This window comes from Mustela putorius, unplaced genomic scaffold (assembly GCF_011764305.1).
Source record: "Mustela putorius furo isolate JIRA1106 unplaced genomic scaffold, ASM1176430v1.1 tig00000127_pilon_pilon_pilon, whole genome shotgun sequence".
NCBI lineage: Eukaryota > Metazoa > Chordata > Mammalia > Carnivora > Mustelidae > Mustela > Mustela putorius.
The window spans coordinates 838,948-855,053 of record NW_025421288.1 but is presented as its reverse complement, the minus strand read 5'-3'; the positions used below and the strand labels follow the sequence as shown (position 1 = coordinate 855,053).

Below are 16,106 nucleotides of genomic sequence, written 5' to 3'. Positions count from 1 at the left end.
TTAATGAATTTTGGAGGGAACACAAATATTCAGTCTATAGCCACATCTAAAACTGATGACTTGATGATAAAACTTCTGTTTACTATTATTTAATGATAGCGTCTTATTTGGGAAGAATTTGAGATGACATAAGAAATCTCCATGTAATAATAATTGATATAAGATGGGATATAAGTTTCTCATACAATGTGACTTATGAGTGAAAAGGCTCTATTCCCCATAGCCAGAGCACCCAATAAATTCAGACTAAATAAGGGAGGCAGAAACATGAGTTTCTTTGATTACATGCTTCCTACACTATTAGAGGCAGATAACATCTTCTTTCAAACTTCATTCAGAGAGAGGGAGACTTATGAAAGGGATCTCTGTTAAAGAAATCAATACATATTATGAACTCTTTATTACTCAATAATCTGCATTCCATTAAGAGAAGAGGTAAAAGTGACATGCCATATTGTCAACATCTTTCTTACAAATGATATCACCCAAAATATCTGGTGTCAGGGTCTGTATTGCATACCCAAAGCTCATGAACTATGGATTATGTTAATTCCATATATGAAAGGAAGGGCCAAGGTCCCTAAAGAAGGGAATGAAATGCTATAAGCAAAAGTACAGATGGTGATACTGAAAAATAGCAGAGATATTATCAAATATTCTAAACTACAAGGGAAGATTAATGGATCATCTCAATGAAAATATAACACCGAACAAAGGTGCTCCACATGAGGAGATAATAGGATTTGCCACTTAGAAAAATGAGTAAATCTTACTCATAATATCTAGATCTTTTGTTTGGTTTTTTTCCTTGCCATAACTTCTTTATGAGTAATATTATAACACGGAAGAAGAATTCCTTTTCAATCCTATCAGTTAAGTAATATGAACAAAATTATATACTTAACCATCTTGCAGTTACAAAAATAAGATATATACTTCAAGTATTAACTATGAGTTGTCTTTGTATGGGAGGAATGACCAAATGTTTATGCCCCAATTCTTAAAATCTTTATCTGAAATATATAATGAGCAATATTAATTCTGAAAAAGAACAATTGGATAAAAGAGAAGCATGTGAAAATTTCCCAGTAATGAAAATAAAGGTACAGTATTTATTATAGCAAAACTCATCACATAGAACACAAACCTATAGTTTCAATAGAAACATTTTATGCCCAAAGGCTACAGACCTACTTTCCTAACAATTTATGAAAATCTTAGAAATCTTTTTTGATCGTTACAATATTTACACCTTAAATGCTTTCATAATACACAAGTTCATTAAACCTGAGGAGAAATTCATTACAAATAAATAATTAAATAATTCTTTCCTAGATGGAATAACTCTTCATTGAAAAAAGGTGAAAATTTCTCGTCAGCATCATTTTCTTCTTCTGGTCCACAGCTTTTTCATGGCATTTTTCATTTCTCCATTTCTCAGAGTATAGATCAGAGGGTTTAACATAGGGGTGATAACTGTGTAAAATACAGTCAAGGATTTATCAATGGGTAAAGTAGAAGGAGGTCTCACATACATAAAAATGCAAGGGACAAAGAAGAGGACCACCACTGTAATGTGTGAGCCACAAGTGGATAAGGCTTTGCGCCTCCCTTCCTGACTATGGGTCTTCAGGGAGTGCAGAATGACCCCATACGAAATGAGTAAGACTGTAAAGATGACCACACAGATTGCTCCATCATTGGCAACTACAGTGAGACCAATAACATAGGTGTCAGTGCACGCAAGTTTTAATAACGGATACATGTCACAGATAAAGTGGTCGATGACATTGGGACCACAGAAGGGAAGGTTGTAAACAAAGAGAAGCTGAACAACAGCATGCAGAAAACCTCCAACCCAGGCCAACAGCAGCAATAGAACACACACCCGTTGATTCATGATTGTCAAATAATGCAAAGGTTTGCAGATGGCCACGTAGCGGTCATAGGCCATGACCACCAGGAGCAAAATCTCAGCACCACCAAATAAGTGCCCTATAAAGAGCTGGGACATGCAACCTTGGAATGAAATGGTTTTCTTCTCATACAGTAAGTCTATAATCATATTTGGAGTAACTGTAGTAGAATAAACAGCATCCATAAATGATAAATAACCAAGGAAGAAGTACATAGGGGCATCCAGGGATGGGCTGACCACCACAGTCACCACAATGAGTAGGTTGCCCACCATTGTCACAATGTAGATGATCAAGAACACGACAAATAGTATTTTCTGACCTTGAAGGCTCTGGGTGAGCCCCAAGAGGACAAACTCAGTCACATTGTTCCTGTGTTCCATATGTTCTTTTGCATCTCCTTATTTCACAGTTCAAGAAAAAATTAGCTATAAATGTGATAATTACTGTTGACTTCCTGAAATCTAACACAATCTGTTTATTCATTTACCTAATAGGCATTGCAGTTTCTTATACTCCAGTACTTTCAGAAATTATAAGAATACAAGGTGGATGAAAACATTCTCCCTAACCTCACCAGTCTTGCTGATTCAAGCAGAGATAAGTCACTAAAAACATTGTGGAGAAAGGACACAGTATAAATAAATGGAGGAGCACAACCAATTTTCCAACTGGAAGCTAGTAAAATTGTACATGTAGTGAATTCTTCATATACAAATTTTTAAATGCATTTATTTAATGAAAAACTACAGCAAGATTTGTATTTACTTCCCAGCTAACACAAGAGATGACTTTCTAACTTCTGGAATCTTCTTAACTCATAAATGAAATTGATACATTTTATGATATCAGAACATCTCAAGGACTTTAAAGATACCATGACATCAATAGATAAAAGTAGATGGGAGAAAAGACTTGCATTTCAGAGGATATACACAGAGTTAATATCAAAATACACACATAGATTTAAGCAAATAAAATATAGAAGACAAAGAAACTAATGGCAAGTGGGTAAATCATTTAAAGAAGTATTTATAGGAATAACCAACAAGTATATCCTATATGCTGAAACATATCTGTAAACAGAAACATAGGAACTGAAATAAGAGCTTGATTATGAAAGTGTGACCTGGGATTCTTCAAAATCACTCATTCAAGTTTGTGGATGCTACACCACCCTCTAACTTCCACAGATCAGCAAACAATGCTCAGAGAACATATCAATTGAAAGCATCTGTAGAGTTAGAAATATCTTGCCCATTAAAATATCCCTAGGCCTGAAACTAGTTTCTAAAAATACTGTTTGAGAAAATACATTTATCCTGTATCTTTATATATAAAAATAGCCAAAAAAGAGTATTACAGAACTGAGCTAATTCCCACATATTCTAATAACCATAAAGAATCGCTAATATAGCTGTTATCAGATTCACTCAGCAGAACTTTTAAAAGACTGAATCCCAACACCACCAAGATGTAAAATATAAAGTCTATTTTGGAGTCTTACATCTAATTACACTTCCTAGGATACTTGCATGCTGAAACACCTTTCAATTCAAGGTTGCATCCCTTCTCCCTTCTCTTTTGTGCATTGATACCATCTCTGTGCACACAGATCAAGAAAACACATGCATCATCACAGGATCTTGAACTGTTTCCATGTGAACAATGCTTTCTATGTTTGCAGAAAGTCTTATTCACTTCAGTCTTTCAGAAAAACGTTACCTCAAATTTCTGGGGTTTTCAAATGAATACAAAGGCCGTATAATCTAAACAAGTCTGAATACTGGTTGTGAACAAAAAGACCCCAAATCTTCATTGATAGCAGATTTGTCTCAATAACAAAAGAATGTTAAACCAAATTTTTAAGTTAAAGAAGAAGAAGAAGAAGAAGGTGGTCAAGTGGGCACCTGGGCGGCTCAGTCACTTACATGTCTTTCTTCTGCTCAAGTCATTATCCCATGGTCCTGGGATGAAGTCCTAAGTAGGGCTCCTGGTTCAAAAGGGAGGTTTTGTTTTTTTTTTGTTTTTTTTTTTTTTTCCTCTCTCTGCCTCTGCCCCCTCCCCCTCTTTGTGAGTTCTCTGTCTCATTCACCCACTAGAACTCTCTCAAACAAATTTTTTAAAAATCTTTTTTTAAAAAAAGTTTAACTTTGCAGGAGATAAAGTTGTGAATTGTTAGAAAAGTTTATGTGGTTATGTGGTCAGTTATACTGGTCTGTCTTCACAAAGCATAGTTAAACCTTGGATTCCCTGTATGGAGAATAATTGCATATACATACTTCATTGTGTTTTGAATCCTTCCTTTCAATTCCTGATAAAGCCGGTCATTGAACACTGATCCAAAGACTCCTAGATCAAGACAATGGTGTGTAGACACGTTACCTGCATTTGAACTACTACACAGATTGTTCAGTCATTGAACTGGTACATCTCCAAGACTGATTCTTCCCTAATTAAATTCATTGGGACCTTCATCATAATTGTGAGTGTAGACCTGCATCTCCAGAGATGCCACCAGGATAATAACCATGTACAACAGGACTTAAACTTTTCCTCTTGGGGAGAAATCACAAAAGAACAACTTGAGATTGAAACACCAAAAGAGAAATGTCCAGTGTGGACGGAAATAAAATATGTAAAAACTCTCTTCTTTCTTTCATTTTTTTTAAAGATTTTTATTTATTTATTGGACAGACAGAGATCACAAGTAGGCAGAGAGGCAGGCAGAGAGAGAGGAGGGAGCAGCCTCCCCACTGAGCAGGGAGCCCGATGTGGGACTCGATCCCAGGACCCTGGGATCATGACCTGAGCCAAAGGCAGAGGCTTTAATGCACTGAGCCACCCAGGCACCCAAAACTCTCTTCTTTCAAGCATGACTTTCAAATTAGGCATAGCTCTTCTGGTTACACTTAAGCTATGTCTTTGTACACAGATACCTAAACTGACTTCTATGGCATCACAAAAGTAAATTGTGTCTAACCCGTTTAAAAGTTGTCCAAAATGTGGATAAAGCAAGATTCTCCCCTAAGGGGAAGAGTTTTGAGTTTGTCACATAAGGGCACATAGACAAGTTGATAGATCCTGTGTTACTATAGGAGTGGGGAGGGAGAAAACACTGTGAGAGGTTTCCACTTACCTCAGAGTGCTCAGAGAATGTTCACCAAAATACACACTACACTTGGCCGAAAAACAAATTGCAATGCATTTTAAAGGACTTAAATCATACAGAATATATATAATGAAATTCAAGAGAAATATAACAGTTTCCCAATTATTTACAAATTAAACAACATAAATTTAAATTACCACGAATTAAAGAAGATATATCAGTGAATAGTTTTTATTTATTTTTATATTTGTACGATTTTATTTATTTATTTGCCAGAGAGAGAGAGCATGAGGGAGCAGCAGGTAGAGGTAGAAGCAGAATCCCCACTGAACAAGGAGCCCAGTGAGGGACTAGATCCCAGCACCCTGAGATCATGACCTGAACCAAAGGCAGGTGCTTAACTGACTGAGGAACCCTGACATCTCAGTGAATAGTTTTTAAAATGAAGTTTCAACAGAATGATAACGAAATGTGTGTGTGTGTGAGTGTGTACACCGGGTGCAGTTAAAGGAGTGCTTAGAAAGAAATGGATAGGGGTAAATAGAAGTATTAGGAACCAAGAGACATGAAATGAAGTCAAGCTTCTATCTTAAGAACCTGAGCAAAGGAAAACCAAAATAAACCCAGAGAACACTGGGTAGAATGGAAAAACTAAATAAAATATAGAAACCATAGAAAGAGAAATTAGTTGAATAGAAACTGGAATACAACATAGAATATATAAAATATATAAATCCAGGAAGTTGTTCTTTCAAAGATTCATAAAACTGATACATTCCTAGCAAAATGGATAGAACCATATTGCTAGGATTGAACTATAACCAAAGGATAAGAATCAAGAATTAAGAAAGCTCCATCCCTCTATTCTGCTGATCTGAAAATGACAACAACAGAGCATCATAAATGAATTTATGCCATCTAAGAAAGTGGAGCTCTGTTATGAAAGATACAACTTTCTAAATAGACACAGAAAAATAATTAAAAACTAAAATAAACTGGGGTTTCTGGCTGGCTCATCAGTAGAGCATGTGATTCTTGATCTTAGGGTCATGAGTTCAAGCCTCATGTTGGGTATAGAGATTACTTAAAAAATAATAATAATAATATTTCTGAACTGGAATAATCTAATGTTGTTAAATAAATAAATAAATAAATTCTTTAAAATCCATCCCCTCCTAAAACAAAAATTTCACCCCCATACAAATTTATCAATTATCCTATATAAAAATTTATCAAAGTGTAGTACCAATCTTACATAAATATGTTCATGAATAAGGAGATATTAAAATACTCCCTGACTCATTTTATTCATCCAGCATAACCCTTACACCTGGAAACAAGAACATCACAAGAAAAATGATCAGACTAATCTTTTAAATTTCCCTATTCAAAGACAAAATAATTTCATACCTAGAAAATCTCAAAGGATCTACAAAGAGAGTTACTAGAATTAATTAATGAGTTTAGTAAGGTCATAAGATACATACATGATCCAAAAACTTAATCACGTATCTATAAACTAACAAAAAACATTTGAAACTTTTTAATGTGTCACTTTAATAATAAAAATCATGACATCCTTAGGCATAAAATACATAAATATATGCTGTTATATGCTTAAATTACAAAATATTAATGAAAAATATCAAAGGAAAAGTATTTGGAGAGATATACCACAGTCAGGAATTGGAAGGCTATTTACTGCTAAAATATCATATCCCCTCTAAATGATCTATAGATTCAACACAACTCTCAACAAAATCCCACTAATTGTTTATACATTATAAAAATATGTTGATTCAAAAATTTATCTAAAAAGGTAAAATAACAGGATTCCTGTGTGGCTGTTTGCTTAAGCATCTGCTTTCAGCTCAGGTCATGATCCCAAGGTCCTGGAATTAAGTCCAGATTCAGGCCCCTTGCTCAGTGGGAAGACTGCTTCTCCCTCTGCCTGTCCCTCCTCACACACCCCAGCTTGTGATCTCTCTCCCTCCCTCTCTCTCAAAAATAAACAAGTAAATAAAATATTTTTAAAAGAAAGGTAAAATAATAGAATAGCCAAATTTAATTTTGAAAAGAACAAGTTGAAGAAGTTAGACTACCTGCTTTCTAGACTTACTATTTAGTATTGGAGAAAGGATACATATGTAGGTCAATGAAATCAAATAGTCTAGAGACAGACCCTCATATTTGATGACTTATGATAAGTGCATGGAGGCAATTCAATAGAGAAATGATAGCCTTTTCAACAAGTGGTGCTGCAACAAAAGGGTATCTATTTGAGAAGAGTGAACCTTGATCAATACCTCAAGTCATAAATAAAAGTTAATCCAAAATGGTTCATAGAGCTAAATGTAAACCTAAAACTATAAAACCTCTCCATGAGAACATAAGAGAAGATCTTTGTGACCTTGAATTAGACAAAGATTGTCTAGGTATAACAATAAAGGCATAGTCAATTTAAAAAGTGATATCTTGAACTCCATAACACAAAAATGATTCTCTTTAAAGGCATTTTTATTAAATGAAATATAACACACTGATGGTGAGAAAATATTTGCAAATTATATATCTGATAAAGGACTTTTCTTCAGAATACACTAACTCTCAACTTTCAATAATAATAAACAACTCAGTATACAATGGTCAAAAGAACTGAACAGATATTTCACCAGAACAGATACATCAATTGGCAAAAAATGCACATGAAAATTGTTCAACATCATTAACTATTTGGGAAATGCAAATTAAAACCACAAGAAGATAACACTACTGACTATTCAAAAGGCAAAATTAAAAACTTGATAATGTCACATTCTGACAGAGAGAAAACCTAGAAATGTTATTTGATGCTGGTAATATGCTATGCTTTAGAAAAGTAGTTTAAAGCTGTTTTATGAAATCATACAGCTACCATAAAATCCATCTCTTCTACTCCTAAGAATTTACCTAATTGTAATGGGAACTTATGTTCATGCAAAAAAACCCTTTAACTGAATGTATATAGTGGTTTTGCTCATTATTTCAAGTATCTGGAAACAACCAAACTACCTATTAATTGAAAAAGGGATAAATAAACCTCTCATATAGCCATAGGATGGAATAATATTCAGCAATAAAAATGAATGAACTATTGATAAACACATTACGCATAAGTCTCCAATGCATTATAGTAAAAGAAAGAAGCCAGATTTAAAATACTACATACTAGACATGATCTTATAAATAAATAACCCTAAAATCTCCACCAAAAATTGCTAGAATTAATTTTTTTAAAATTCAGCAAACTTACAAAATACAAAATGAACATACAAAAACCAGTTGCATTTATACATAATAAAGACAAACTATCCAGAAAAGAGGTTAAGAAAATAATTTCATTTACAATGCCATCAAAAAGAATAAAATATGTAGGAATAAGTTTAACCAAGGAAATAAAAGATTTTCACCCTTAAAATGAAATGACATTGATGAATGATATTAAAGATATGAATAAAGGGAAAGATAACCTGTGTTCATGGATTGAAAGAATAAAGTTGTTAAAGTTTCCATACTATGCAAAGTATCTACAGCTTCAATAAAATCCCTATCAAAACTTTAATGGCACTGAAAAAAAAATTCATATGGAACCACAAAGACCGCAAATAGCCAAAACAATCTTGAAAAAGAATAAAGCTAGCAATATCACAAAATACGTTTCAAAAGTAGACTAATCAAAAGGTTATCATTCTGACATAAAAACAGGTGTGCAGACCAATGGAAGAGACTAGAAATCTCAGAAATAATCCCATGTATATGCAGTCAACTAATCTCTGAAAAGGGGAACCAAGAATACACTATGGAGAAAGGAAAGTCACTTTGTTGTGCTGGAAAACCGGATATCAATAAGCAAAAGAGTGAAATTGGACCTGAGCTACTGTTTGAATGTCTGCATACCTCCAAATTAATATTTTCATATCCTAATGTCTGATGTAATGGTATTAAGAGATGTGCCTTTGGGAGATGATTAGATCATGAGGGCATGAAATAAATGCCCTTATAAAAGAAGTGTTTTGGTGAAGACAGAGAAGTTTACCCTTGTATGCTTTTGGTGGGAACATAAACTGGTGTGACCACTAGGAAAAACAGTGTGGAAATTCCTAAAATAGTTAAAAGTAAAACTATCCTATGAAACAGCAATCCTACATCTAGGCATATATCGAAAGGAAATGATGGCAGTATTTTGAAGAGATATCTGCACCCAATGTTCTTTGAGTATTTTTCACAATAGGGGTGCTGGGTGGTTCAGTGGGTTAAGCCTCTGCCTTCAGCTCAGGTCACAGTCTCAGGGTCCTGGGATTGAGCTCCACATTGGGCAATAGACAAATTACAAATAAATAAATAAATAAATAAAAATAACAAAAAAAACCCTCTATTGATGGATGAATGGACCAAAAAAATGGGGCATTAATAAGTAATGAAATATTATTTGGCTATAAGAAAAGAAAATTTTGCTTTCTGAGACATCAGTGAAGGAGAATGTTAAGTGAAATAAGCCAGATACAGAAAGGCAAATACTACATGATCTCAGTTATATGTGGTAGTTTTAAAAAAAAGTCAAATTCATAGAAGCAGGGAAGAGAATGATTATTACCAGTTACTGGAGGTTGGAGAAATGTTCAAAAACTACCAACATTCAGTTATAAGACAAATAAATTCTGAGGCACCTGGATGGCTGTCAGTTAAGCCTCTGCCTTTGGCTCAGATCATAATCCCAGGGTCCTGGGATCAAGCCCCTCATCAGCTCCCTGCTCAGTGTGAAGTCTGCATCTCCCTCTCACTCTGCCCCTACCTACCCCCTGCTCATGCTCTCTCTCTCTCTCGTGTTCACTATCTCAAATAAATAATTTTTTTTAAAGATGAAAAAGTTCTAAGGCTCTAATATACAGCATGTTGGCTCTCCTTAATAATACTGTATTGTTTACTTGAAATTTGCTAAGAGTACATTTTAAGTGGCCTTCATGAAGAAAAAAAAATTATGTGAGGTAATAGATGTTCTCGTTAGCTGGTAATGGTAACCACTTCACAATGAATACATATATCAAATCATCACATATTGCATCTTTTTTTTTCTTAAATATATACAATTTTGATTAGTCAATTATACCTCAAAAAGCTAGAATAAAAAAGAATTTTATACTGTATGATTCAATTTATATAACATTTTGGAAAAATAGAATGATAGGAATAGAAAGGGATCTGCATTTGTCAGCATAGGGTTAGAGCCTAGGGTAGAAGGGGAGTACAATGATGCATGGGGAATTATTTGGGGTGATGAAACGTTTGTACATTGGTTGTGATGTGGTTACATAACTGTATGTCTCAAAATGTACAGAACTTAGACTAAAAAGGATGAATGATGTACTGTGAAGATTACATCTTATATAATAGTGAAAAAAGGCAGATTTTCCACATTGAAACAACAGACACTTGGAAAGTAGAAGATAAGATTCTATTTGCAAACAACATAAAATAAGTTTACTCAAAAAGACTAAATTTACAAAGAAACATACTGGGTCTATATGAACACCAAAGAAATCTTGTTAGATGAAAAGAACTGCCCAGTTTTTGGATGAGAATTTTTAATTCTCTAAAGCTAGTAACTATTCCTAAATCAACTCATACTGAAAACAAACTAAACATAACTTTTACTAGAGTGTCCTATTAAAATTTTATTTTCAAACATAAATATGTTTAAAGAATAAATATGGCTCTGATAAGGAATGGTAAGAAGGAGTACTAAGCTTATCAGATATCTAATTGCCTTCCAAATTAAGTGTAATTACATTATGTCTTAAATGGCAGGATAAAATAAGTATATATCTCTACAAATGCCCACCTAGAAAAATAAGGAAAATTTAATCCCTAATTGAGAACTTACATCAAAGTGTAGATGGATCAAAAATTCAGCATATAACACCACAAAATAATTGAACAATTAAATGTTGAAAATCATGTGGAAGAATATTTTTTAACATTGAAATAGGGAAGTCTTTCTGAGAAAGATACAAGGTCAAAGAAAGTATTAATAGATTTGATTATGTATATATAAAAGTATTTCTACATGGCTAAAGATATTCTGTACAATATAATAACATCCAAATTAAATCATAGACTAGAAAAATACTTACACAATGGTGAAAGGGATAATGTCTTTAGTGCATGATTAAGTCATAAAAATTCATATAGAAAAGAGCAGCAATCAAACAAAACATGTAAATGTCAATAATAGATAATTCACAAAGATGAATACAAATAATTTTAAATACATGAATCAAATTCAATTATATTTACTGAATTTCAATTACAGTAAACAAATGAAATACAATTTTTTTAGCAACCATAATCTCAAATACTAAAAATATTCATCAAGAACTTGTTGTTGAGAATGTGCACAAACTCTAAACTGAAGGAAGTAGCATAGTTTGGTATAAGCTTATGGGTGGCACTTTGGCTATAACTATGAACAACAGCAATTTTAAATATATCTACCAATTGATCAAACAATTGCACTGCTAAAAACTCATAATTAGAAAATCTCTAAAAGACTTCACTGCAAAGCTTTTTATCATAGGAAAAGATTCAGGAAAACAGGACAAGTACTGGAAACACTAATGTAGCTATATCTTTATTAAGAATTTTTAGGCAGTAGAAGGAATCTAATAATGAGTTCTATCTGTGCACTGGTATGGAAAGATCTTCAGGAGGCCAAGTAGTAATTACAAAGGTTAGACACAAAGACAAACACATACATGAAAATGTGATTTTTTATTAGCAAAGATTATTAATTGGATAATCTTAGGAACAATAACAATCTTAGTACAATGATGCATATGGAAGAACAGGGAGACTGGTGAGGGACAGATAAAATGTTCATTCCATACCATTTCCTCTTTGTAAGGATTCTATTTTTAATATTTATTTTATCTATTTTTTGCTCAGGTATATCTTAAAAGTAAAATGTTACACAAAAACTTCATATGAAAAGAAATTAAATAGAGAAGATAGTCTCTATAAAAGAAATATTTTAACAATGAAAAGAAAGAAGATAAAAGACAAGATACTGACCAGAAATTGAATTATGAATGAGACAAAAAGTAACAAAAGTAAACATAGCAATTAATTATGAATTAGTAAAACTCTATAAATATTTGACTCTTTCACTGCACATTATCTGTTGACTATGACTGTAAATGCATTTACAGTAAAATGGACTTTAACATTTGTGGAGATTGACACTAATGTTAAAATGCTTCATTCATGATAGATGATGCACTTACTTACTACACAGCATTTGTCATCTCATAATTTCTCAGTGTTAGATCAGTGAGTTCAGCATTGGGGTTATGACTCTAAAATATACACTTGTCGATGAGGAAGGTCTTAGCAGGTCTTACATACATGAAAATACATGGAACAAAGAATAAGACCACCACAATGATGTGGGAACCACAGGTCTGGAGGACTTTCTGCCTCCCTTCTGAACTAAAGTTCTTTAGAGAATGCAGGATGACACCGTAAGAGATGAGCAAGAACACAAACAAGAGATGAGCAAGAACACAAACAAAATAGTGCAAATCGTCCCTCCATTGGCCACCACTAATGGGTCAATGACATATGTGCCAGTACAAACCAATTTCATTAAGGGGTACATGTCACAGGCATATTAAAAATACAGACTTATTAAAACTTAATATAACCATATAAAAACTTCCTCACTAATTCATTACCTATTGTTGAATCCCTGCTATAAAGGCATTACACCCTTAAATGAAGTCTTACAAGGTATTACGAGCCTGACATTCTAGCAGGAAGGAAAATTTATTATAACACAATAATCCAGTTCAATCTTTAATTATAAATAACTTAATTACTTTGAAAAAAAAAAAGGGGGAATTCAGAATTATTTTGGGAATACTTCAGCAATCTCAGAAAATGGACCCAATGTAAAGAGATTCTTCTTGTGGTAGATAATATACTTATCTACTAAAAGATATAACATTTCTACTCCAGAGCTTCTTCATAGCATTTGTCATCTCAGAATTTCTCAGAGTGTAGATGAGTGGGTTCAGCATGGGGGTTATGACTGTAAAAAACACACTCAATGACTTGTCAATGGGGAAAGTCTTAGCAGGTCGTACATACATGAAAATGCATGGAACAAAGAAGAAGACCACCACAGTGATGTGAGAACCACAGGTCTGGAGGGCTTTTCGCCTCCCTTCTGAACTAAGATTCTTTAGAGAGTACAATATAAAACCATAAGAGATGAGCAAGAACATAAACACAATAGTGCAGATCATCCCTCCATTGGCCACCACTAACAGGCCAATGACATATGTGTCAGTACAGATGAGTTCCAGTAAGGGATACATTTCACAGATGAAATGATCAATAACATTGGGACCACAGAATGGGAGCCCATAAACAGTGCTAACCTGAATTACTGAATGCAGAAAACCTCCAACCCAGGACACTACCAGCAGCACAACACACACCCATTGCCTCATGATCACCAAATAATGCAAGGGCTTGCAGATGGCCACATAACGGTCATAGGCCATCACTAGTAGAAGAAAGACCTCTGAGCCACCAAAAAGGTGTTCAGTAAATAGTTGAGTCATACAAGATTGGAAGGATATGGTATTTTCTGCAAACAACAAACCTGAAATCAATCTGGGGCAAATGCAAGAGGAATAAGTGACATCCATAAAAGACAAATTAGCAAGAAACAAGTACATAGGAGAGCCCAGGGTCTTACTGACTGCTATAGTCACCACAATGAGCACATTGCCCACCACAGTCAAAATATAGAAGAGCAAGAACATAACAAAAAGGACCTTCTGTTCCTTTGGATCCTGGGTGAGACCCAAGAGGACAAAGTAAGTTACATTGTTTCTTGGGTCCATCTAGTCTGGATGGGAGTGACTTCTTGTATTAGAATCAGGTGATCTACAAAACAGGGGAGAAAGCCTTTAAATGTGTTATAAGGTTAATCTTTTATTGATTCATTCAGTTAAAAGATTGTGTAAAAGATTGTAAAAAAAAAAAATAGTCAGGAGTACCTATTTGTGTCACAGACAGTGTGATTTCCAAGTTGAACAAGTCATGGTTTCCTACACTCAATGATAGCATATATAATAATATTCAATGAAATAAGTGCCAATATAAAGGTAGTCACACAGTGCAAAGGTCAAGGGTAAGAATATATCAACAAAACAGCAATCAAAGATGGCTTCCAAGAGGAAGCACGCCTTCCTGAGATTTAAAGAAGTGGAAGGATAAGAGGACAATGGATCCATGCAAGAGTGCACAGTTTATAAAGTCACAAAAGTGAAATACTTGAAACCCATTCAGGGTAACTGACATATTCAAAGTGAGTGGAACAAATTAGGAATAGAAGTTGCTGCCCTGAATTTTTTCTTCCCTCACTGAGACTTCTTTCTTAGACTTCTTCTTTGGTTGGATATGCCCTCTTTCCTTGACCAGTAAATGTGGAACCTTTCCAATGTTGGGTCTCTCCTTTAATTTTTAAACTTCATATATGCAGCATCTCCAACTCTGAACATCTCCAATTGGATATTAATTCAGAAATTATAAAACTAAACTTCTAATTTTCAGTCACAAATATAGGTGTTTACCATCTGACTAAATGGTAAACAAATCATTTTCCAAACAAGAAATATCACCATGCATTTCATGCCTTTCTTGCTCTCATATCACATATTGATAACTTTAACAAATCTTATTAGACCCATTGAAATAGATCACCAAGTTGGTTATTTCCCTTTTCTTCCCACTTCTGGCCACTGCACTAGACATCTGCATTTCATTCTGGCCTCCACCAATTTTTTTTTTTCCCTAACATAGCCCAAGTGATCCTGTTTAAATCTGATAGTGATCTGATCAGCCCACTGCTCACAACATCTGCAGTGGATTCTACTCACTCACTCACTCACAATTTAATGAATCACATTTCATATTTACAGTAACAGAAACTGTAATCCCCATTCCACAGTTGAACAAACTGAGATTCTGAACATCTATTTTTCCCAAGTTCACCCATTTTGAAGTGGTGAAACTAGAGTTAGAACCCAATTGTGCTTTATCTCAAAGTGATCTAACTTTTACATAATAAAGGTACTCACACAATTGCAAAGCCTGGTTTCCACTTTACTGTTAGTCTTACCTTAAGAAGACAAGTCCACAATCTGAAGGTACACTTTTTACTCATTCACAAGAAACTAGAAATCTTTTGTCATCCAGTTTAACAAGAGTGGACAGAAAGCTGCATTGTTACTTGAGGACCTATTTTATTTCATTCAATTGTCTGTCCATTCTCTCCGTGGAATCTTCCGGTTATTCAGAAGATTGCTTTTATTTATATTGTAGATTACTTCCTAAGAATTCCAGGTTCCACAGAGAAAAACAAAAATTTAGCACAAAAATTTTGGATGATTTATCTAAAAGACAAGGAAATCCTATCCTTACATAAAAAGATAGCAACCAGACATTTCCAACGGAGATTTTTCTCAAGTAATTTCTTTCGTACTAATTTCTAAATAGGAAAATATCATTCAAATCTTTATTCATCTTTACTCTGTCCTTTTGCTTTAGCTCAGATTGGTAGACCTGGTATTTTTAAGAAACATTCTTGTGTTTTTCATTAGATAATGCTTTAAACCTAACAGAAACCTCCTCAAAAATGTGTACCAGTTTTTAGGAGTATAGCATATTCTTCCCAATATGAGCAAAGAACACTGGGCATATTATCCCTTCTAACCACATTCCTCGTTAGGCCTAGAATTGGAAAGTGTCCAAGACTGATTCTTCCTTAATTAAATTCACTGGGAATTTCCAGAAAAACTCTAAAAAATATCTCTATAAAAATACTAGGAGGCCAAATCACATAATTAGGGTCAGAAAGATGTAACATAAAAATATAGCTTTAGAACGATTGTAAGACGACTGCCAGTCAAGAATAAAATTTTAACCCAGTCATACTGTGTTAGGGAAAAAATTTTTCATATATTTTCCCA

At 33.9% G+C, this 16,106-nt stretch overlaps 2 protein-coding genes across 2 annotated transcripts; both read right to left on the bottom strand.

Annotated features, from left to right (window-relative positions):
- Nucleotides 1–1,381: 1,381 nt before the first annotated feature.
- On the bottom strand, nucleotides 1,382–2,299 carry LOC101685812 (olfactory receptor 4A15-like). The gene has a single exon (XM_004782059.2). It carries the CDS (start codon nucleotides 2,297–2,299, stop codon nucleotides 1,382–1,384), a length of 918 nt encoding a protein of 305 aa, XP_004782116.2.
- A 10,747-nt stretch (nucleotides 2,300–13,046) lies between these two features.
- LOC101683498 (olfactory receptor 4A47-like) lies at nucleotides 13,047–13,976 on the bottom strand. The gene has a single exon (XM_004782052.2). The coding sequence runs from the start codon at nucleotides 13,974–13,976 to the stop codon at nucleotides 13,047–13,049; it is 930 nt and encodes a 309-aa protein (XP_004782109.1).
- Nucleotides 13,977–16,106: the final 2,130 nt, after the last annotated feature.